Source organism: Lissotriton vulgaris, chromosome 3_1, assembly GCF_964263255.1.
Source record: "Lissotriton vulgaris chromosome 3_1, aLisVul1.2, whole genome shotgun sequence".
In the NCBI taxonomy this organism is placed as follows: Eukaryota; Metazoa; Chordata; class Amphibia; order Caudata; family Salamandridae; genus Lissotriton; species Lissotriton vulgaris.
The window spans coordinates 1,119,563,466-1,119,587,091 of record NC_141689.1 but is presented as its reverse complement, the minus strand read 5'-3'; the positions used below and the strand labels follow the sequence as shown (position 1 = coordinate 1,119,587,091).

At 41.3% G+C, this 23,626-nt stretch overlaps 1 protein-coding gene across 3 annotated transcripts in view; it reads right to left on the bottom strand.

The window, feature by feature from the left end:
* The window catches only part of EMCN (endomucin), an 871,751-nt gene that overhangs the window by 626,204 nt on the left and 221,921 nt on the right, over positions 1–23,626 (bottom strand). For all 3 annotated transcript variants that reach the window (XM_086963130.1, XM_086963129.1, XM_086963131.1), the window contains exon 2: positions 8,130–8,204. In XM_086963130.1, the coding sequence (XP_086819256.1) occupies positions 8,130–8,204 (75 nt within the window). The remainder of the gene's footprint in view (positions 1–8,129; positions 8,205–23,626) is intronic.

Sequence of the window (23,626 nt, the reverse complement as noted above, 5' to 3'; positions counted from 1 at the left end):
AAGCTGTTGTTTTATGGACTTGTTTGTGTTTTGTTGCAGTGTACAAAAAAGAAGGAAGATGGCTGGTGGTTCTGGCCCCTTGTTGATTCTTACAACTTTGGTTAATGTTCTTAATTCTATAAAGGTTCTGCTGTGAGTTGCACAATAAAGGAAGATTGCAATAATCTTAGCCTCCGGTCTTGTCATAAAATCTTACACCAGACCACCTCACGTCAAGATTTCTGAATGCGAGCGGTCGTGTTGAGACACCTTCTGTTCGCATTGAGGAAGCTGCCACTCAAGTAGAATATCTACTCGAGTGGCAGAAAAAAGTATCGCCCTCTTGCACTGCGTTTGGTGCCGTTCACACTGATTTTACAGCATGGGACAAACACCCAGTGCTAAAAAACAGTGTGAACGGCGCAAAGTAATGCTTTTAGTCACTTCGCATAGCGGAACTCAGCCCAGGCCTGACTATAATAAGCACCACCGCCATGCATAGTTTACTCATTAATATTTTTACAACAAATGTTGCCCTGATGTTACCAATGATGTCATAGAAGATGTCATGAGGGATGAAATATGTGGGGAAATAGCAGTGCATGAAGAGGGCGCAAGTCATATCTGCATATGCACTTTAGCTACTGTAATGACATGCTTATTTTCAATAGGATAAATAAATATATCAACTCTGGTATATAGTGAGGAATGAACATTGTAATTAACAATGAATGTCTTGAGAGTTATGAAAATAGATGCTATCAGATACTGAGAAGTGCAAATGTCTAAACATTTCTATTTTAAAAGGCAGTTGTGTATGTGCAAGGAAAAATTGCAATCACTCAAATTGAAGTCATTAAATAGCTGGAGTGGGCAGATCTGTTGACCTTCTGCTGGGGTGAGAGGGGGTATAATTTGAGTGACATGACTTGTGGAGAAGTGTGGCTCAGGGGTTAGAGGCGGCAGACCTGGAAGCTGAGATCGGCCCTGGACCAGGGTTCAATTCCCCGCCTCGGCAGGTCTTGGGCTAAAAATTCCACGGACTCGATAATTCTCGCTCCGGTGCTTTCTCGACTCACGGGTTCACACTCTGCGACTTTGGGCAATAGCTTGCTTAATCTCCACAACGGCACCTCGCAGCGGGATGCTTGGCTTTCACCTTGTTGATAACCTGCCGGGGCTATCTCACAGGGGAATACCAGGACGGGTACCCTAAGCAAGCGCCGGGAAACCCACTGCGGGTAGCTGTGCGCTATATAAGCTCAAATACATTTACATACATGTCAATGCACAATTGGTGAAAAGGTATTGATTGGGAGCCCCTTTATATTTACGTACTTTTTGTATGATATTTTTTGGAAAATATGAGGCTGGCAATATAGCTAAAGCTGTCTTTAGGCCGGACTTCAAAATTACGCAATAAATCTGTGGAAAAGACTGGGGCCCAAATTTACGTTATCCTTAAATTGCCATTGTGCTATGCAAAATGCTGCTAGTCAACGCAAATGCTTCAGTGAGATTTAATAAGCCATGTAAAGCCATTTTGAATGATTCTGCATGGTTACCATATCTAGAGTAACACAAAGCAGTGCAAGTCGCTGCCTTGCATTATTCTGCGCTGAAAAGGCGTGCCATGGGGGGAACATTGGGTGTTCCCAGACATCCACCCATGGATTTTGGCACATTCACATATTTACTAAGATTTGAAAAACTGGAAATGTGTGAAAATGCTATGATTTCCCAATAGAGGCATAATGAGGAGACAATCTTTTATTTCTCCTTGTTATTTCCTCTTTCTACACGTGCTGCATTATGCAGCATGTATAGAAAGAGGGAAATGCCTCTGATGGTTGTTTTAGTGCAGGAAGGTGTTCCTTCCTTCAAAAAACAATTCTACCTGTAATGCAGGCACCCTTGCACCATGACACAAGGTGCATTGGTGCAAGGCAGCATTGTATGCAATAGCGCAGAGCAAGAGAGAGAGAGAATGCACCATATATTAGTAAATAGGGTGCATTCCTACTCCCTCAACTGATTAGGAAGTAGACCTGGTAAAAATGTGCCACTTACTACGTCAAGGGCCACTTGTTTCATTGTGCCTTCTTTACGCTTTTCCTTGGTCATTGAAGGTGGTCAGTTGCACAGCTTAAGTAGATTAATGATAGTGGTGGTACAGCTCTAGAATTGCTGGCTAAAAGACAAATTAATAGCCAGATTAAGAAATTTAGCGGATGGCGCAGGGTTCGCCCCACTGCTACATTGTGGAACCCGTGGTGAGGCTGCCCGCCAGATTAGCAGATTCGTCCTGTCTGGCGGGCTTTTTTTGGGATACCCATGGTGGTGCCTTTAAAAACAGGCAACACAATGGGCACACCAAAAACAGTTCCTGCACAGCATGGACTGAAAAGTCCATGCTGTGCAGGAACATGTGTGCATGCACACAGGGAGAGACATGTTATGCCCATCTTCGTGCATCCACAGGGCACAGAGGCATCTTTGTTTCCTCTCCGCCAGGGTCCCGCGAAGCATATGGTTGCCTCCTTACCACTGTAACACCACCAGGGAACGGCAGTTCCCTGGCTGCTTCAGCAGGGCTCTGGCAGTACCACCACCCATCTCATAATTGGGCAGTGGGGTTACCGCTACCGCTACGCCCCGTGAGTCTAGCAGACCGTGAGCAAAATAACGATGGATTAAACCCAGATCTGTGACTGGGGTGAATGTTTTGCCATTGTGCAACATTCCGTCCTTCATCTTGTGTGTTTTGCTGTATACCCTATGTGGGAAGGGTATGCCCAGACGTGGGTCCCTTGCTCACTAAGCCACTGGAGTCAAGCTATCCTGGCTGAAGACGGCTGATAGCCAGAAACCGGTCCTAGGATGCTTGATTCCTGTACAGGAAAGACATGGCTTGGCAGTTCGGGCTGGACTGTTCCCATGAGGCACAGGGTCAACACTGATTTGCATATGGCCATGTCTGAACTGGGGTGGATTGGTGACCAAAAAAACGTGGATTAAACCCACATCTCTGACTGGGGGTGAATGTTTTGCCATTGTGCAACAGTCCGTCCATCATCTTGTGTTTTTTTGCTGTTCACCCTACGTGGGAATGGTATGCCCAGACGTGGGTCCCTTGCTCACTAAGCCACTGGAGTCAAGCTATCCTGGCTGAAGACTGCTGATAGCCAGAAACCGGTCCTAGGATGCTTGATTCCGGTCCAGGAAAGGCATGGCTTGGCAGTTCGGGCTGGACTGTTCCCATGATGCACAGGGTCAAGACTGATTTGCATATGGCCTTGTCTGAACTGCGGTGGCTTGGTGAGCAAAATACCGATGGATTAAACCGAGATCTGTAACTGGGGGTGAATGTTTTGCCATTGTGCAACATTCCGTCCATCATCTTGTGTGTTTTGCTGTTCACCCTATGTGGGAAGGGTATGCCCAGACGTGGGTCCCTTGCTCACTAAGCCACTGGAGTCAAGCTATCCTGGCTCAAGACGGCTGATAGCCCGAAACCGGTCCTAGGTTGCTTTATTCCAGCCCAGGAAAGACATGGCTTGGCAGTTCGGGCTGGACTGTTCCCATGAGGCACAGGTTCAAGACTGATTTGCATATGGCCATGTCTGAACTAGGGTGGTTTGGTGAGCAAAATAACGATGGATTAAACCCAGATCTGTGACTGTGGATGAATGTTTTGCCATTGTGCAACATTCCGTCCATCATCTTGTGTGTTTTGCTGTTCACCCTATGTGGGAAGGGTATGCCCAGACATGGGTCCCTTGCTCACTGAGCCACTGGAGTCAAGCTATCCTGGCTGAAGGCGGCTGATAGCCAGAACCCGATCCTAGGATGCTTGATCCGGTCCAGGAAAGACATGGCTAAGTAGTTTGGGCTGGACTGTCCCATGAGGCACAGGGTCAAGACTGATTTGCATATGGCTATGTCTGAACTGGGGTGTAAATGTAAATGGTGAGCAAAATAACAATGGATTAAACCCAGAGCTGTTACTGGGGGTGAATGTTTTGCAATTGTGCAACATTCCGTCCATCATCTTGTGTGTTTTGGTATTCGGTTTAGCTTTAGCAGCTTTGGTGTTTCAAAGAGTGATGTTTCATATTTTCAGGGATGTAGACAAGTTTGTTAAGTGTTTCCAAGACGATATTTAGATGTTTTCATCTAATGAGGAAGAACACATGAAACATTTAATAGAAGTGTGTGACACTAGTGAATATCTTATCTGAGGTGATGGATTGAATTCAACAGCGTGTATTGCAAGACTTACATCTAGATTGCAGGAATATTGTTTCAAAACAGAGTTTGTGCCAGGCAAAAACAATGTGACAGCTGACTTTATGTCACTCCATCCTTGTCAACAAAGTGAGGTGGACGTTTTGGATGAGTCTGATTTTGTGACTAGTATTTTAGATGTAGTTTCTGGTGATTTTAGTGAGATCTCAGAAGAGAAGTGGAGAGTGTGCGAGGAGGAAGATCAACTATGGCAAACCATTAAATGATACATAATGGATGGGCGCCAAAGAAAAAAGATTTATGCGCTGAAGTCATGCCTATGTTCAAGGTTGCAGATTAATTGGAATTAGAAGGACAGCTAAAGTACTAGAGAGGAAAGTGTGTACCTCCGAATGGGGTGAATGAGTTAATACTGAAAGAAGCACATAAATCTCATCCAGGCATGTCTGCCATGAAACGTTTAGTGAGGAATTTCATCTGGTGGCTGGGTATGGACCGCATGGTTGATTGCACTGTCAGAGAATGAGAAGTATCTGCTTCAAGTGAAAAGATGTTAAGAGTTAACACACCACCTTTGAAAAGTGTAGAGTGGCCTGATGAACCTTGGAAAAAAATTGGCCTCTGACATTTCGGGTCCTTTGAGGTGTTTGCCCTATGACTCGAGATTTACCTTGGTTAAAATGGATTATCACTCCAAGTGTCCCGAGATAAAATTTGTGTCATATACCACAACTAGTGTCGTTACAGACTTTTTCACGGAGGTGTTTGCAAGAGATGGATGTCCGTCCATGGTAGTAACAGATAACGGTGTATAGCTTACATCCACGGAGATGAAAGAATTTCTTAAGTGTCATTATACTAAACATGTTACCTCCTCTTTGTATGAGCTACTTGAAAATGTTCAAGTTGAGAGGTTCAACCGAGTTCTGAAGGGATATGTTTCTGAAGTGGTTAAATTTGGAGGAGATTTGAAAAGTTTATTAAGAGAAAGATTGTGGTTGTACCGTATTACACCACATACAATCACTGAAGTCAGTCCTTTCAGACTTCTCAAAGGGGGAGATCCTGCATCCAAATTGTTCCCATGGTGGTGTAAGTAGAAGAGCAGAAGGGTAAGAAAGAATGAGCTGGTGGTGGAAAGTGCTGCTGAAAAAGTAAGAGCAAAGCAAGACAGAAAGAACCAAGTTGTGGTATGATAATAAGTGGAAAACCAAAATTCATGAATTTAAAGTGGGAGATCGGGTGAGAATCATAAAACAGGTTTGGTCAATAAATGTTTGGAAAAGTATTGTGAGGCCATTAAAATCACAAGAGTGTTTGCCAAAAGTGTTATCACCCAAGATGGCAGGTTGTGGAATGTTAGGTGGGTTGCAAAGTGTCCTAGTGCAACCTGCAGGTTGAATACTAATGATGAAGTTATAGATTCTTCAATTGTAAGGATGAGTAATCCGGTCCATAGGCGTGACCATGATGAAGCAATTGGTACCCACAAGGAAGATATTAATGGAATTGAAGGTACTGTCAACCTCCCAGAAAGAAGTCTGATTTTGAAAATTAGGATGTCTTGTTCAAATTCTACTGTGTTATTCTTTTATCTATTTTTTATTTCCTATATGTTCGTTTATTTTAATTTGTATAAGGGAGGTATGTAACATCCTGACATGCTATCTGGCATGCAACAGCACCCAGCATTTCCCCAGGTGCCACACAACCATGTTTATGTTCAGTGTGTGTTCTCATGCTATTGTGGAACTGTTAGGTTGGAAGCTGAGGGGTGTCAGTTGGACTGGACCTCCTAGCTGTCCACTCGTGTTGTTGTGCTGTGAAATAAACTTATACTTAAACTTCACCATGGAGTTGGAGAGATTCAATAGTAGGATTGGCAACATGTTTTACACAAGGAAAGTATTTTTGCAGTGCAGTAACAGTGACATGTTACATTTACATTTGTAGTCCTTTTTCATGCATGTGTGCATTCTTTTGAATATGTATCAGTTGAGGAGGCCTAGAATTTCTTTTGGAATTCATTGAGAATGTTTCCAATTCAGATACTTTTCTTCAAAAGTAGGTGTGAGCCTGCAGGTGTAAACGTCTTACTTTTGAGAGTGGTGTCTAGTCTACTGCAGTTGCTGATAAAAGGTACTACATGGCTGGCTGGCAGTGGATGAGAAGAAATACATTCTGATCTGTTAGGTGTAGAGTTGCCAAAAGGGCAAACATGTCTAGGTATATTACCCACGTTCATATCAACCTCCTATCGGTTTATAAAACTACAAATTTCGCTACCTTTAAATACCATGTTTTAGCCTCCAGGTTTCTTTGTTTTTTGCTTTGTTTAACAATTTTTCTTTGTTTTCCAGTTCGAAATTGTTTCTACATAAGGTTGTGAACAATCTTTTACAAATTATTGCATGTGTGTGATGGTGCCATATTTAACATAGTCTGTGCAACAAATGGAGTTGTCTTCAAAATCTGAGGCTTGGGGCATTTTTGTCTTGCCGGGAATTTCCCTGGTGGACTGGAGCCTTTGGAGCCCCATCTGGCCCACTGCTGGTACTTTGATCTCTTTCCTAGATTCCCCAGGTAATTACGGAAGGCCCAGGGGTGGTGCCTCTAAAAGGGCGGCAAAGCATTCCCCCGCCTGCTGGGAGCACAGCAAGTAAACACACATAAATAAAATGGCATATCAATGTAATTTTACTTTGCTGCCGCAATGTGAGGGCAGGGAGCGGGTTGAATCCTGAGACTGAAGGATGAGTTGCTGGCTCTGCCAGTGCACATGTTGGATTGGTCGGTTGTCCTGTGATGGCCAGCCTAACAAGTGCACTGCAGACCCAGCAATTCCAGTGCTGATTGACCGCAGAGGAATTTCTGGCATAGGACCCTGCCTCACAATGAGCACTGAATTAGCCTGCTCCAACCAATCCTAGAGCTGCTCTTGTGCTGAAATAAGCATGAGAGCAGCTCCAGGATTGGTTGGGTGTGCCTTTCTTTTGGAAGGAAGGAAGTTCTTCCCTTTCCTACTCGTCCAGGATCCCATCAGGATAGAAGAGAGGGGAAACCAAAATGATTGTGTTTTTTGGCATTGCTCCCCACCATATTTTCATGCGTCTAGCTGGCACTGAGAAGGCAGCGAGGCCGGAATTTAGAACAGAAAGAGAGAGAGAGATGAGAGACTGAGGACACAGGGAGCATAGATGGTCTGAACATTTTTCCAGACATCCTTTCCGTTTGCAGTCTGGCCCTGTCCACTGGAAAACCTTGGGATAAACACTCAGAACTCACTTCACTTTGACTTTTATCATCATCATGCACAAATATCTTTCTTGTTACACTTTAAATTCTCATTCCAAGTTAATCACATCACACTTTTGCTTACTAAGCAGTATTCTTTCATTCTGTGAAATGTTTTTTTCCAAATGACCGATTTCACTAAATAATTTGAAAATTGCAACTAAATCCTTCACATGCACAATTCAAAGAAACACAAACATTGAGGAAGATTTCTGATTGGGTGTATCTTCCTATTTGGGGAGGTATCATGGTCCAAAGTGTCTCAACGCATAGCGGAGCACCTGTTTTTATGCCCCTTCAACTGGCTTGATTTCCCAACAGTAAAGTAAGCACGGTTTGCCTCTCTGTTTCTGAGATGTGCTGCCTATAATATTATACTAAGTCAGAGAACTATTGGGTTAAATATATTCCCTTTCCATTTTGCGGGTTCATAAATACAGCACTCGGCTCCTGGTTAAGCCAACGCAGCCCATCATGATAAGGTTCTTAGTGGCATGCCCATAATGAAGCGTTACAGGAGATATGTCTGGTGGTGGCATAAATCATGTCACAAGATTACTGAATGCGCCTTACTCATATACATTTGCAGTTTCATGGAGGCACAGTACCTTGGCTAGCTTCAGTCGCAGTCTTACCAACAGAGGGCGAGGGATTTGCAGAAGTTGTTGCCAGTTCTGTTGACCCTGCAGATATGATGATAAAATAAACATCGTTATTTTTAATCAATGTAAATGAAAAGAATTGATCTTACAATATGTCAGCATGTAAGAGGCAGGATTGTATCCAAGGTTGTTATTTTCAGTGCCTGACCATGTCAGTCAATGGACAGTTGTAGGGCGCTCCACTTCTGTCTAGATTTATCTGCCGTCATGTTCAGTATTTCAACAAACATAACTACCCCATGCTTCAATGCTGGTATTTTGTTCTACACTATTATAAAGCATTCATTTTGTTTTTTTAAGGGCATTTTTTAAAATTACTTTTTAATTGGTCAACATATACTTGTCTCCTGAGAGATTGAAAAAAAAATAGGAGCAAGAGTCTTGCAGATGAAGCTTGCAAAATACTAAAATTTCTGATGGATATTCTGAAACGAGGTGAATCCATCAACAGTTTTTCCAAAAGTAGGATTTTCAGGTCACTGAAATCTAAATCAGACCCTAAAACGCTGGGCAAGAAAGTCCTGATTGCCATGGCTGAGTTTTTAAAAGCCAAAGTATTGTTCTATACATGTGTTCTATTTCTGCAGACCCCAGGAAGGTTAATTCCACAAAGCCATCACCCTGACCTGGCATGCCAGCAGTGTGTTAGCTGCCACACACAGCTTAATTTTGAGCCGGTGGTTGCAGGCGGTAGGGAGATTTGGGGACAGTGGCTTATTTATCATCATCAAACATTGACTCTGAGAAAGAAAGTCCGAAAAGGCATGCAGAGGAAGGAGAACGAAAATATAGTAAAATAGTGACAAAGAGAAAAAAACTGGAATTGAAGATAGAGTGCAAGAGGGAAACAAAGAGAAAAATAATGCTGGGTTGTGGAAGAAGGAGGTATGAGGTGGAATTAAAACAAACATATCTTGGTATTTGCGAACCGCGGCATAGGGCAGGCGTGGCAGCGAGCTACTAAGAAGAACTTTAGCTCCCTGTAACCTATTTTTTTTTAAACAAATTAGGCAATGTTGTCACATGTCAACATCACATACCAAACAGAAATTCTCGATGTGCTCATGTTATGTTATAATTTTAAAAACTATGTTAAAACGTAATAGAAAGCGAGTTGCATTGGCTTTCAGCGTACTAATTCAGTCCAAAGCTGTTGTTTACAATATGCAGCGTATTTTAACATCCGCCCACAAGTCACATCCTTCCTTAAGGACACAGTCCTCAGTAACTGCCCCAAAGGATGTCAGGAAAAAATGCAAATAAGGAAGAGCACACCCAAGAACTGATGTTTTCACAATCCCTACGAGGAGAAGTTGAAACAACATCCTTACTATTATGGACAGAGAAGATTGGTGGCAGTCTTACAGATGGTGCAAATCAAAAAGTATCCCCAAACCCATTAAATCTGGCATTAAGGTACTACAAATAAAATAAAAGAAATATGTAACACCAATTTAGCTGCGTATACGTTAATCTCATTTTGACACAAATACAATTTTGTGTACTATAGCACTTGTATGTGTACAATAACTAGGCCCAAGGTAAATTACAACGGCAAAAAATGGTAGTTCTATTCCTTTTGTGTCATAAGAAATTCCTCAACTCATGCCATTACACCACGTCGCGTAATGAGATCTCCATTTGGGGCAAAATTATGGTGCAGGAGCACAGGAACAAAGCAAAGAACCAAAAACAAGCAGATGTTGATTACCGCAATTGTTCTTTTCGTTTTTTTTGCGCAAAATACGTTCATTTATCAATAATTGATGCACGGATGCATTTCAAGTTAAAATATAGACCTAAACGATTTGATTTTCATGTAATCCTGCATAATTTTGCAAAATGTTCCAAAAATTTCACCTTATTAGGCATAAGCAAAGCAAATTTTGTCTACCCCTAACAATACCACAAAACAAAAAAATTACAAATGTATGTACAGGCATTCTCTCGCACACATAGTTGTGTTAGTGTATACACACACCTTACGGTGCACACACTTGTAAAAGAATCACAGCAATTGCAAAAGTTTTTTTTTTTTTTTACATAGCAACTGAAATGTTTATTACAGCTGTAAGCAGGGATCCATCAAAGCCGAGTGAGTTTGTGAATGAAGTGACTAGGCTGCTGGTGAGTATATATGCAGGTTAGGATGGTATGGGTACTAATGCGTCCATCTGTGTTTTCTTTAAACATTACAAGTGTGAATCCTGAGGGGTTCATTCATCCTTCCAAGATTGATGACATTTGGTCCACGGAGTTGGATAACACGAGTTTCTCTCTGTATTTATTTATTTATTTCAACAAATGGGAACTGGTCTTTGAGTGACCCTCATCTGTTTCTCATTTCTTCGGGGCCAAAAGCTGTCCATGCTTCCAGGATGAGGAGTTAAAAAAAGGTAACAAGTTTCTTGAGGATGCCTTAGCAGCTGTAGACACGTGTTTATGCTGCACTGCTAATCTTTTCATATTAGTAAATGTAACTTTATTGGTTAAAAAATGTGGAAATTCCTCCCAAGCCATATAATGGGATGCCTTCAAGTCATATATACAGGGGGTTTGTTTCTCGAAACTTGCTGGCGTGCTTTGATCCATTTGAAGAGACTTGGAGGGAGTAGAGGAAAGACTCAAGGATGTTGGCACAGCTGCACTGGCCATTTCTTCACCAGTATTGCTGCACGACCGAGTAACTCTGCTGTCTGAATTCACTGACTTGGCCGCCCGGGAGGTAAAATTTCTAGGTAAACATGCGATGGCCTGAGTATATAGGGAGGGCGAGAGGCCAAGTGGGACGTTTGCCCAACTGCGTCGCCGACATTATCAATCCCATACATCACACACCTACACACTAACATGGGTACTACATTGACAATGGGGTCGGATATCACTGCCACTTTTTTGGCTTATTATACTCATTTATACACAACGCGTAATCCCCCTCAGGACAAGCTCTGACTAATTATTTACAAGAAATAGCCATGGTCTAGTTAGAAGAAGGTCAGCGCAATTTTCTCCCCTCTCCGATAGACACAGATGAAATCAAACAAGCGATAAAAGACCTTGCCAGTAGCCGCGCTCCAGGCTCCGATGACGTAATGGGAGAGTTTTACAAAGCTTACCAGCACGAGCTAGCTCCACAACTGTTGGAAGTATATGATCAGGCCCTTACAAACAGATCTATCTCCCCCACTATGCGGGAGGCTATAATCACGCTTCTGCTCAAACCCGACAAATCATCTTGCCACTGTACACCCTACAGGCCGTTAACATTACTTAATCATGATTATAAAAAACTGGCCAAAATATTGGCTACCCGTTTTTCGTCGCTGGTAAATACCACATTATGCCCTTTCCAAGCAGGTTTTATCCCTGACAGGTCCACTTAACTTTATTTGCGGGTTTTTTCCAGTGATAAATCAAATACTGCCTACATTACCAGCCACAGCTGTTCTTCTCGACGCTGAAAAGGCCTTTGATTCACTTGAGTGACATTTTTTATACGCAGTGTTACAGAAGCTCGGTATTCCAATCAGCTTTTTAAATTTGACACGCCTTTTATATTCTGGTCCGGTTGCTCATCTAAAATGAAACGGGGTGATAACAACCAAATTCTTTTAACGAGGGGTACCAGGCAGGGTGTCCCCTATCACTGCTATTATTTATAGTGGCTATGGATCCCTTGGCAGGGCATATACAAGAGAGACATCTCATTCGGGGATTGCAGTTCCATTCAGGCCTTCTTGCCACCTCATTTTATGCAGACGATGCTATGCTGTTTGTACGTGAACCCACTATGAACTTGCCTCCTTTATTGCGAGTATGTTCGGGGTTGGTCATCAACTTGACAAAATTGGAAACCGGCTACAACTCCAGAAGATTTTGGCTATCTGCTAAAATGGTGTATCGACCCCCCAAAATATCTTGGCATTTTCCTGCATTGCAATGCATCTGAGGTGGTCTGTCTCAACTATGGCCCGGCAATAGAACACCTCTCGTCTCAAGTTGAAAGATGGCTCAAACTTCCCCTTTTCCATGGCTGGCAGGATCGCTATGATGAAAATGGTGGTCCTCCCGCGTTTTTACACATGTTCTTGAATATCCCCATTGCCCTTACTGCTAAAGTTTTCGATACAGTTCGGTCCTCACTTATTTGATTTGTTTAGGCTAGTAAACAACCGCGGATAGGCTGGAATACTCTAATTATGCTGTACGAACATGGGGGATTTGGTGTCCCGGATTTTATTTTTATTATCTTGAGGCTCAGATCCATTTTACATATTATAGGTATTACCCAGATGCCGGACATCAATATCTTAAGCATGTTATCTGCAGTACTACCACAGGGCTTACCTCACTGCCCTTCGGAGATCCAGATGGTACCCACAACGTACTGGGCATGGACGAAACTACGACGATATTTACAAGCAGATTTTTTGTATTCCGCAAAGATACCACTGGCAGATAACCCATGATTACCCCCTACTACTGAAGCCCTTACCAAACGTACTTTACTTAAGCATGGACTCCAGACGGTCGCTGATCTGTTCAAAGAGTCATACTGGAGAGAGATTTTTTACCATTTGTGTCTTATGGTGGATCAAACTATACAACCTGCACCACTGACAGCTCTGCTTGGATATGTTCAACCTTTAAAAAAGAACATTAGAAGGTTCACAGCAATAGTTTTGCTCATTGCAAAGCATCAGATCTCTTTACATTGGAGCAGAACACAAACACTGACTGTTAGGGCCTGACTTTGTGACATGGTACATTGCGACACCATGAGTGATATATATGCTACCCTGCTTTCACCGACTTCACGCCCACGAGACATCTGGCAACCTTTGAAAAATTATTTATTAATACACCCTCTGGAAGGAGGCTAAAACGAGCTAGTGGGTATTAATAGCTGAAATGTGAGTCCTGGAGATACTAACACGCAGTGACTTTATACTGGGTATTGAGAAATGTATGTCATGGACAGTTCTTGAGGCAATGTGCACAGTGTGCAACTGATTGTATTGTATTTAATGTGATTCATTTTATGAGTCATCATAAATAATTTTTTTGGGCGTATCACTCCTGTTCCCTGTTTTATTGTTGGAATTTCGCTCTTTGTTAAATATTGAATGTTTTCATTCAATTTGAGATGTTAAATATGCTTGTGCACTATCAATGTGCTTGTATACTGACGATCTTAATAAAGGGGTAAAAAAGTTGTAATTTTTTTTCTTAGCCATCCTGTGTGCCTCTGCTGGGCTGTGGATGACTATCTGGCTTCGGAGTGACAGGATCTGGGGATGTGCATTCTCTTTCAGACAGCCACTTTGGGGGTTGAGGTGAGTCCAACCTTTCCTGAGTGAGTCAGGGCTGGGTTAAATAGATCTGGGCTGCATTTAGAGCAGTGGGAGGAGATTTCCTTGCACCTGAATAGGCCTGGTCTGCCTTGGACAATGCTGTCTCCACCTTCTGGCAGGAAGCTGGACCAGAGAGGACAGAAGTAGTTTGGGCTGAGCACAGTCACTGTCTGCCCAAAATAACAAAGAGAAACTGAGTATACGTATTGGGGCCCAGACCCCAGAACTTTAGAACTCGCTGGGATCAAGGAACCTGACAAGGAGAAGAGCTGAAAGGAGGAGCCCCTTAGTCTTATGCTGACTATGTAATCCTAAGCATATATAATGTCCCAGTTTTCTGTACTCCTTAGACTGCCTTATTCAGTTGCTAAGGCTTCTGTGTGACTTAGTCTACCTCATCTGAGGTGAATAAATGCATTCTTTTTATATTTCAGCTTCTGTGCCAATTTCTTCTTTGTTGGTTTAAAAGGACCAAGTATCAGTGAGACCCCTGAGAAGGTTTCTATTTTCTTCAGTGCTGGTGAAAACTAATTATGATGAACCAGCTATTTGTTGATATGAAGTCTGACAAAATGTAATATATGTAGACTAAAGCTGTTTTCTAGTACTGTATGCCACATTCCATAATGGATGATAGGATACCACTGGTGATAACAGAAGGCAACAGTATCATAGTCATACAGAACTTTCTCCAATATGCATTTGAAAAATGTGAGCCAAGGAAGGCTGCAGCCAGGCTTGAACCCGATGTCTAACTTCGGCTCAGCTTATGGTCCTCTTGTACCCTTGAGCCTAAAGAAAGTCGAACCAAGATGTGGATTCTTCATGACACCCACCCTCAGTGCTTCCAATTGCTGCACCTTTAGGGCATTTTATGTAGAAGGTGTGATTGTGAAAAACTTTACAGCCCATCTGTTCTTGCCCCCATCCCCAGCAGGTATGTCATAATGCAAAAAAACGTTAACAGTTCTAGCTCTGCCATGAAGGTCTGTCTGCAGTTCTCCAGCTAAGTGTAACACTTCAATTGTGACATGTAAATGTGCTGGATTTTTAAAGACCTTTTGTTTTGTTAATAAGTTTAATTGCCTTTTTGAGGTACTAAGCTTCCCCTAAAGTTAGTCTCTTTATTAAGTCAGTGGAAGCTGAGGATATCATAATTAAAATAGAGTGCCTTGCTTTCACTTACTTAACTTTATAATTTTATTCAGAAAGCCTTCTTGTGTCAACTTGATTTAATATGTAATGCATAAATTTGTTTAAGAATGTACTGATTTAGCTCCTCAAAGAATGTAAGACATAGCTTTGAAATAAAATGGGGAAGCAATATTCATCTAGTGGCTGGAACTGCACAGTGTGAAACCAGAAAACCTGCAATCAATCCCATTTTTCTTGCTTGATCAACTGTTGTGATCATCAGGAATTGATTTATTTCACTGTGCTTCCTTTTACTTCATCATCACATTTTAAAGCACCTTGAAATACACAAACTCACGATGGACGTTGTACAAAATGTTCTCTTATGTATGGTTCAATTATAGACTATAATGATGCTCATCCATATCAAGAGCTTAAGTCACATATATAGGCACAAAGCACCCAACTTGCCTCTTCTAACCGCATCATCTCCTCAGTGTGGGGGGTGTTCATGGATGCTTCTTGGTTCATGTTTAGAAACTAGCACCTCAAGTAAATGGCACTCAAAGCAGTGAAATAATTTAGTATCATAAAGTGAGGTGCATGTGCCTAGCAAAGAAATACTATTTTAAAAACTGTTGATGTCTTTATCCAATGTAAATATCAGGTTTGTTGCTTTAATAACATGCTGAGTATTTTGATAGCTACAGTGGTATTCAGGCTAGTGTCAACTTAATTTAATATGTGATGCATTAATTTGTTTAAGAATGTACTGATTTAGCTCCTCAAAGAATGTAAAACAGAGCTTTGAAATAAAATGAGAAAGCAATAGTCCTCTAGTGGCTGAAACTGCACAGTGTGAAACCAGAAAACCTGTAATCAATCCCAAGTTCCACGCTTGATCAACTGTTGTGATCATCAGGAATTGTTTTATTTCTCTGTGCTTCCTTTTACATCATCACATTTTAGAGCACCATGAACTACACAAACTCAGGATGGACGTTGTACAAAATGTTATCTTATGAATGGTTCAATTATAGACTATAATGATGCTCATCCATATTAACAGCTTAAGTCACATATATGGGCACAAAACACCCAACTTGCCTCTTCTAATCGCATCATGTCCTCAGGGTGAAGGGTGTCCATGGATGCTTCCTAGTTCATGTTTAGAAACTAGCACTTCAAGTAAATGGCACTCAAAGCACTGATATCATTTAGCGTAATAAAGTGAAGCGCTTGTGCCTAGCAAAAAAAAACACTTTTAAAAACTTTTGATGTCTTCATCCAATGTAAACATCAGGGGCCTCATTTATGAGAAATGACGCATCGCTGCGTGAAAGCAGCGATGCGTCACACTTCAGTGTGCACTCCTTGCGACATGATTGATGCGGCATATTTATAATATGATGCATCATGTCACAAGGAGTTACAGATACGTCAGTATTTCTGATGTATCTGTAGGCGCAAAAGCGACGCATTGCAGGAGTGTGTCACAAAAGTGACGCAACTCCAGCAATGTGTCTTTCACATGGGTAAGTCCCATGTTGTTAGTGCCTGCGTCAGTCTTACGCCTGCCATGAAACAGGCGTAAGATTTTGACGCATTAGCGGCCAAGAAATGGCGCAGTGAAATCCTATAGATTTCACTGCGTCACTTCCATGACCCTTTCTTTCATCAAAACGCCCCTTGCATACATTATACCTGGCGCAGGTATAATGTGGTGCAGGGGTTTACGTGAATCATCTACCTAGATGTGTCACTTTGTAAATATGGCGCAACAAGGCGCATTTTTTAACACCACTGGTGCGTCACAAAAAGTGACGCACAGGCGGCATAAAAGTGACGCACGGCCTCATAAATGAGGCCCCAGGTTTGTACCATAAATAACATGCTGAATATTCTGATAGCTACAGTTGTATTGAGGCTCTTAGAGTCAAACCAGATCCTTGGCTTAGTTCCGTTGGAAGTATAGTGGTATGCTTGGCTGCCTTCCAGATCCTTGGCTCGTTTTCTCTATTAATTTGTACGCTGGCCCATCTCTGACATACATAACCTTTCCAACATCAGTCTGCTTCCCCTACTACTGAGATGTTCATAGCAAAGGTAAGAGAGGGAATTTTCTGAAACCATTTCTCCTAAAAATTGTCTCCCGGCCTATTCAAACAATAATTTTTACTATGTGGAGAATTATTGATCATGCAGGTGGTAAAGTCCTACTAGATACTGAGGAGGCTAGTTTCTGGTCCATTATTTATTAGTCACTGGTCTGAGAGATTAGGATTTGTGGTTGCGTAGCTCAAAAGAGGTAGAGTTGATGGGTATTGTTAAATGCATTAATACCACGAACGCCACCTGAGACTGTTGCTGTAACAGACACAAAATTGCTTTCTGGCTCTTTCAAAGACTACAACACCTCGGGATGTGATAAAAATACTGTTCACACAAAGTAGATCCGTAATTATACAGAGGATGTAGATGGGGGCATATGGTTCCTGAATACAGCCGGCTGGAGACATGCTGCTCATCAGTGGATACACTCATCCTGCAAACCTCAAAGTCATTCTAGCATTTTCACAAATATGTTTGGGGCATCTGAAAATTCACCTCATAAAAGCATCATCTGAACCAATATTGACTTACAATTTTCACGTTATGCACTGTGCAGGTTTCCTCAAGACAAAGGCAATTTTAACAGGTCGGTTATTCCTCTGTAATACCACAACAGCAGTTTGAATACCTACCTACTTAGATGCACTATGAGGAAATGTATGCCTTCCCCTGTATATCGGTGTATATGTGGGAACAGATATTAAATGCTGTACAGGTTGTAACATGGCATCAGTTGTGAAGTGAACTTGGGCGTATGAGAAGTAATTACTTTAGTTTTTCTTTAAATTTTTCCCAACAGAGGATAACTTTCTCTCCTGTTATTACACACTTTTAAAATACAGATATAGGTTCAACTCTTTGCAGTCTCGCTACAGCCAGCTCTTACTGCCTGTTTGGACAGCATTGTATACCATACTCCACAGAGCCAGTCCTTAGTCAAGAGTGGATGACTTTCATGTCAATTTTGGTTGACTTGCTCCTATCTGTTACTTTCCTTCCTTTATGTGTTTGACTCGTCTACAGGAGCTTGTTAGTTTCGCTGTCGGTAGTCCTGCCCTAAAAACAGTAACACAGACAGAAACATATTTAAACAACAGTTTGCTGTCTTTCAGTGCCACCTATTCATCACTAGAAAAACTGTAGCAGAAAAGTGGAACATACAACATTATTCTTGACAGACATTGAAGACAGCTTTATACAAGACCTGCCAATGTAATTTGGTCTTGTTTGTTTATAAAGGTAAGCAAGACTGGTTGGCATTGCCAATGCTAATTGTTTGATGGCATGTAACCCAGACAAACACCCACATTTCAGACTAGCAGCTTTAGTTCTGCACAACACTCTTTTTGACTGTCACATATAGTTGAATGCACTATTTGCACTTTATGTCAGGAATAAATATTTGATATACCAGAAATGCACAACCTGTGAAAAGTGCATCAATTAAAATTCATCAGTTGTGGCTTGAAAATAAAATAACTTAAAAATAAAATACATGTTTTAGACTCAGGTTAACTGCTTCAATGACATTAGTCCTTTATCATCTCATTGCTTAAAGGGTATGCAAACAAAAACACATTTAAAAAACACCAAACTCCTGTCACCTACTCAGTAAGGTGCACTAGAGACAGTAGCGTATGAATAACAAAGAGTGTGGACACACACAGCCTGTTTTCGTGGAAGGTTGATGGGTTGTTAGGTTGTCGCATGCAGACAAGGCTTCACTGTCCGAACCAAACAGTGTTGTAAATATATGCAAAGTGTTGCAACCCCTGGATAGGGGTTGTTCCCTGGTGCACAGCGTATTGAAACAAATCAATGTTTTTATCAAGTGTTATCTCCAGATTTAAATTGCAGAGTCTCTTGTTCAGATCAGTCTTTTTATTGATCACTTAATTTCAATGATCCAAAGTTTTCAATATTAAACATCTTCACAACTTTTGAAGGTTAGGTGACTCATGGTTTAAACATGTCCAAAAATATATATCCATAATCCCAATGCATTTTGGGCATTGATGTTGCCCTTCGTCAGGGGCTTTAGTTTTTCTTTAAATTTTTAAGAAATTTATAAGAAGAAAATAGAAATTAAGGCTCTTTAATGGGGAGAATCTCGAAATAGCTCCATCAGTTAATTACTGTGTTCATTGGCTGTTGGGTGGTACTTTTTTTTGTTTACATTCCCTGGCTGCACGCATTGAAACAGCTGTGTTACATCGTGACGCCATCTAGGAGTTTTCATTTGATCTCACTCTATATTTTATGTGGGCTTAGGTTCTTGAACTCAATGTTATGACTTTGGCAGTTATATTAGTGTGCCTGCACAAGCCTGTGTGAATATCTCACGTCACTCTCTCCCGATATTGGAAGAACTGGACATCACTGCCTCTACTAGTTATTTTTTTTATCGAATATAAAAATTGCTCTTGCATACGTTTTCTCTTCAGGTCTTATGTTGATTGGGTACTGAACCGAGTACCGGTAGTCAACTTGGACATTAAGTCATATATTTGTGTTTTTTGGTTTGTCTTCACAAACAGCTTATTATTAATCTCATAGGCGATACCTAATCCATTTACTAATGCTTGTTCAATCTGTTTCCCCAGGACATGTTCTATTGTTATCCTGGACTTTCCCAATGTAGTGGCATATCCTTCTTTGTTTTGAGGAGGACTGCTGGGCATAAATGAGGATGTATGCCCCTTCCCCACCTTGGATCCACCCAGAATTAGCAATGAGGAGGAAATGTGGCATGTAACTTCTCCAGCATTTGGCGTTGCAGAACCAGAGGATTTGTTAATAGGAAAAGAGAAATTTGACCTGTGGCGTAACACGAGATGATGCCCACCACCACAGAATATCATGAAGGACCTTTAGAGTATCACCTCCCAGAAAAGTAACGGCTGCATGGACCTGTCCTTCCCACTGAATTTGACCTGTAAAGATGTTAAAACATGTAAAGGAAGTCAGTGTGTGGTTCTGAGACCGAGAACTAATCTGGGCGTTCAGCAACATGGCAAGAGAAGTCAGGGCTGGCTTTAGCGCTGGTGGCGCCCAGTACAACAATCTTTTTTGGTGCCCCTCCCATGACTTCCTCTTCAGATTCCCTTACTATCACCTGTCAAAAGTGCCCCTCATCTCTCCATAACCCCTCTCTCACATACAATTAATTTGTTTTAAAGCGCTGGTAAAGGTTGGCTTTACTAATCCACTCAGCTACGCACATAAAATACAGATTTGTTCTCTGCCGCTGGCATATTAAGTTTCAGCAGCACATTATGGCGAGTAAAAACTGCCACAAAACAAAACTCCAATCTCTCTCTAGCAAGAACAATAATCACAAGAGTTATCTTGACATTTTTATTACAGCCTGAAAGCTGGATGCACAAGAATCTCTTCAGCAGGTGCTTTTAAATCGTAAGTTATTGTAAACACAGCGCCCTCTTGAGGTCAGTGCCCCCTCCAGTTCAGCGCCCAGTACAGCCGCACTGGTCACACCACCCTAAAGCCAGCCCTGAAGAAGTGGAAGATAACAGTCAGCATGGGTGGGCCAAATTTGCATACTGAGATGCAGAACCTGTACCCCACTAGCATATATGTGGCATGTATGCATTAGCACTAGGGTTGCCAAGGGAGTATATTAGTGGAAAGTTTCAGGTTGTGTTCAAAGGGCTGTGATTGGCTGCACTTGCTTCCACAGCTACCTATCGTTGTTTTTCCTGGATGTATTTTCTTTGTTTTACACAACAATATTTGAACTATATTGGAGATGCAGCTGTCTCTTGACACTCGGACACTTTAAATGAATGATTATAAAGTGAAGAACTGTGAGTTCGCTCTGTTGGAGCAATTTAACAATTGACTGAATATAAAAAATGAAATATAAGAGCAAATGTTATTCACCATTTGATAGCACTACAATGGATTTATTGGAGATTCCCATTAACAAGGACCCCTATAATATATGTTATCTAATGGTCAAACCGTTGGGAAAAAAAGTTAATCAAATATACTTAGGAAGCAGTCGAACAAAATAAATGAATTATGAAGAGAACAATAACATTCCTCATCAATAAACATCCTACAACACCAAGTTTTCTGTGGAACGAACAATTCACAAGTCTCATTAAACCTTCAGGTCACTAATTAATCAATGGAGCTATTTCAATATATCAGTCACTGGCCAAATATGTATATGAGTTTTTTAAATCCACCGGCACAAACAGTTACTTATTTGTGGAATACAGTGACTTTCTGTGTCAGACTGGCATATTACCCTTAAGCACTGCAGAAAGCTAGCTGTAAATACTCGATGTGGGCAGCCTTTGACCTCTATCCTCCATGGAAAATGGATACTGTCTGTTGAGAAGATACTACTGGAGAATGAGAACATAGATACAAATAAATTGTATTACTAATGTGTATTTTATTCCTTACAGGAATCATGAGTTCAAACATGGTGCCCTCGACGGATACATTTATATGAAGGGAGAAAGTGCATTCTAAGAGTTGACGAAACGCCAAATGAGTTGGTATAAATACTATACAGGTGGCATTTTAAATATACGTTTAAATAGAATCCATCCTTATTCACAATTCGCAGTTAGCATTGGAAAACTGGAGGTTAACTATTTGAATATGAATCTTATTCTAATGGGAAGACGGTTTTTTTTCCTACAATTTACAGGGAACTCATTGACAAAAAACATTGCTAGAAATTAGTTTTCCATAAAGTGGCATGATAGAGGGCTTACCTTCTAGTTATATATTTCATTATAAAAGAGTAATTACGGATGATAACTGTTAGCAAAGAATACGAGAAATTGTTGAAACAAATTGGAAGAGCAGCTACAGTGAAGGCCAATTCAAATCAACAGTAGCAAAACCAAGAAATTAATTATGCACACCACATTTTCTTCCACAAAGGAAATGATACACAGAGGAAAAAGAACCCGAACTGCCAAGCAATGGGTACTCCCACATGTGGGTCCCGTTCAAACTGTGTCACTGGAACCGATAACCATATAACGAAGGCTAAACTGATCCTGCGTTGTTTGGGTTCTGGTTCAGGTTCTGGTTCAGGGAGGACCTGGCTCGGCAGTTCGGGCTGGACTGTTCCCATGAGGAGCAGGGTCAAGGCTGATTTGCATATAACTGGGCCCAAACTTAGGTGGCATGGTGAGCGAAAGAACAATGGGTTGGGATGCTATCCCACATGATTGCCAGTGGTTAGAGAAATTGCAAGTATTATCCCATCACCTGTTGTGTGCTTCGTACTGAGCATTTGACACATACAAAATGGTGGATGGTGTTTGACACATAGATCAAGCAGTCTGATCTGTAACAATAACATAACACAAACATGGAAGAGATTATGTTTGGTGGAGAATTATCACAATGGGAGGACAGATTTACTTTATTGCAGATATTAGGACCTCGTATACAAAGAAATAGGTCTCTAATAGTGGTCACAAATTGCACACCAACCATTTGAGATCTGTCTCTAATTTTGCGATGTGCGCTATATACTAACGAGTTACGCTATAAAATCTACAGTTGCAGAGGGTCACAGAATGACCCGTTAAATTATCATTAATTAGGCAGTTCACTCTTTGCAACCCTTTGTGATTTGGCTACAAACACATTGATGGTGGCTTTTAAGGAATTGAATGCCACCATCTCCTTGTTATCCCAGACCAAAAGGCAGAGAATATTTAGTTCCCCAGTCTCTAACAGTAGCTATCTTATCTATGACGGCAACGTTAGTCACCTTTGCCCCAAAAGCCACAAACAACTATTTATTTTAGGCCTTGCACATTTAATAGGGACATACAACAAATGAGTTTGTTGAGAAAAGACTGTGTCATTGTGACATGGGCATCTCTGTAGGTTTAGCAGCAAGGTCAGACTCATAGCCATATCATTCGACAGTTCTTCAGGAGAGAAGTTCACCGCTCAAAATCATAAACATCTTTATTCTCACTCCCTTACTGAAAACGAAATCTGAATCCATGATCACATTTCTAAGTATGTTGAACGCCTAGTCATTAACAGTTGTTAGGAAAATGGTCTATACTTTTCAATAAACGATTCACACTATACTTGAGAAGCTGTTTTCATTGTGGTGGTATGGAGGGCACCGTGAAACCATTACAGTACTTATGAGGCAGATTACACATATTTATATATTAGTTTTATACAGCGAGTACTAGCCCCAGGGATGTACGAGCACTTTGGAGTAACGATGAGAGGTTTACAAAATAAGGATACACAGGAATTTCTAGCAGAAGGGATTCAAAAAGGCTGCATACGCTCGAGAAGGGAGAAGAGGCCCAGTTCAATTTACTTTTTACATGGACAGAGTATCTGTTAATGCTCTACCTATTTCTGAATTCAGTGACCAATCCTAGCCTTCATACTGATGGTTACTTTCTTGCGTGGAACAATGTAAAGTACAGTTGATATAGTCTTCCACTGTGACACTCTGTACTAGTTCTAAACTTAAAACATTCAAGCTAGTGTCAAGAAAAACACAGCTCTCCTTACCTAGTTCTGCAACTCAAACAACCACCTGTAGAAGGCATCCTACAATGATCCTTTGTTTTACGATGTCTACTTGAGGTTTTTAGACCTATTGTGATATCCTGTTGTGTACCAAATATGCAAAAATACACCCACGCAATCCTGGTGGATTACACAACAGAGCAACCGCTCTGATCCAACGGTTGTAAACCAACATGGTTCTGGCATGGGGTCATGTTGCGTGGCCTTGCTGTGAGCACTTAATGGCAATCACTGCTCTAGTCGCCCTAGCTTCCTGCTTAATCCGTGATCCTTTGCATGCAT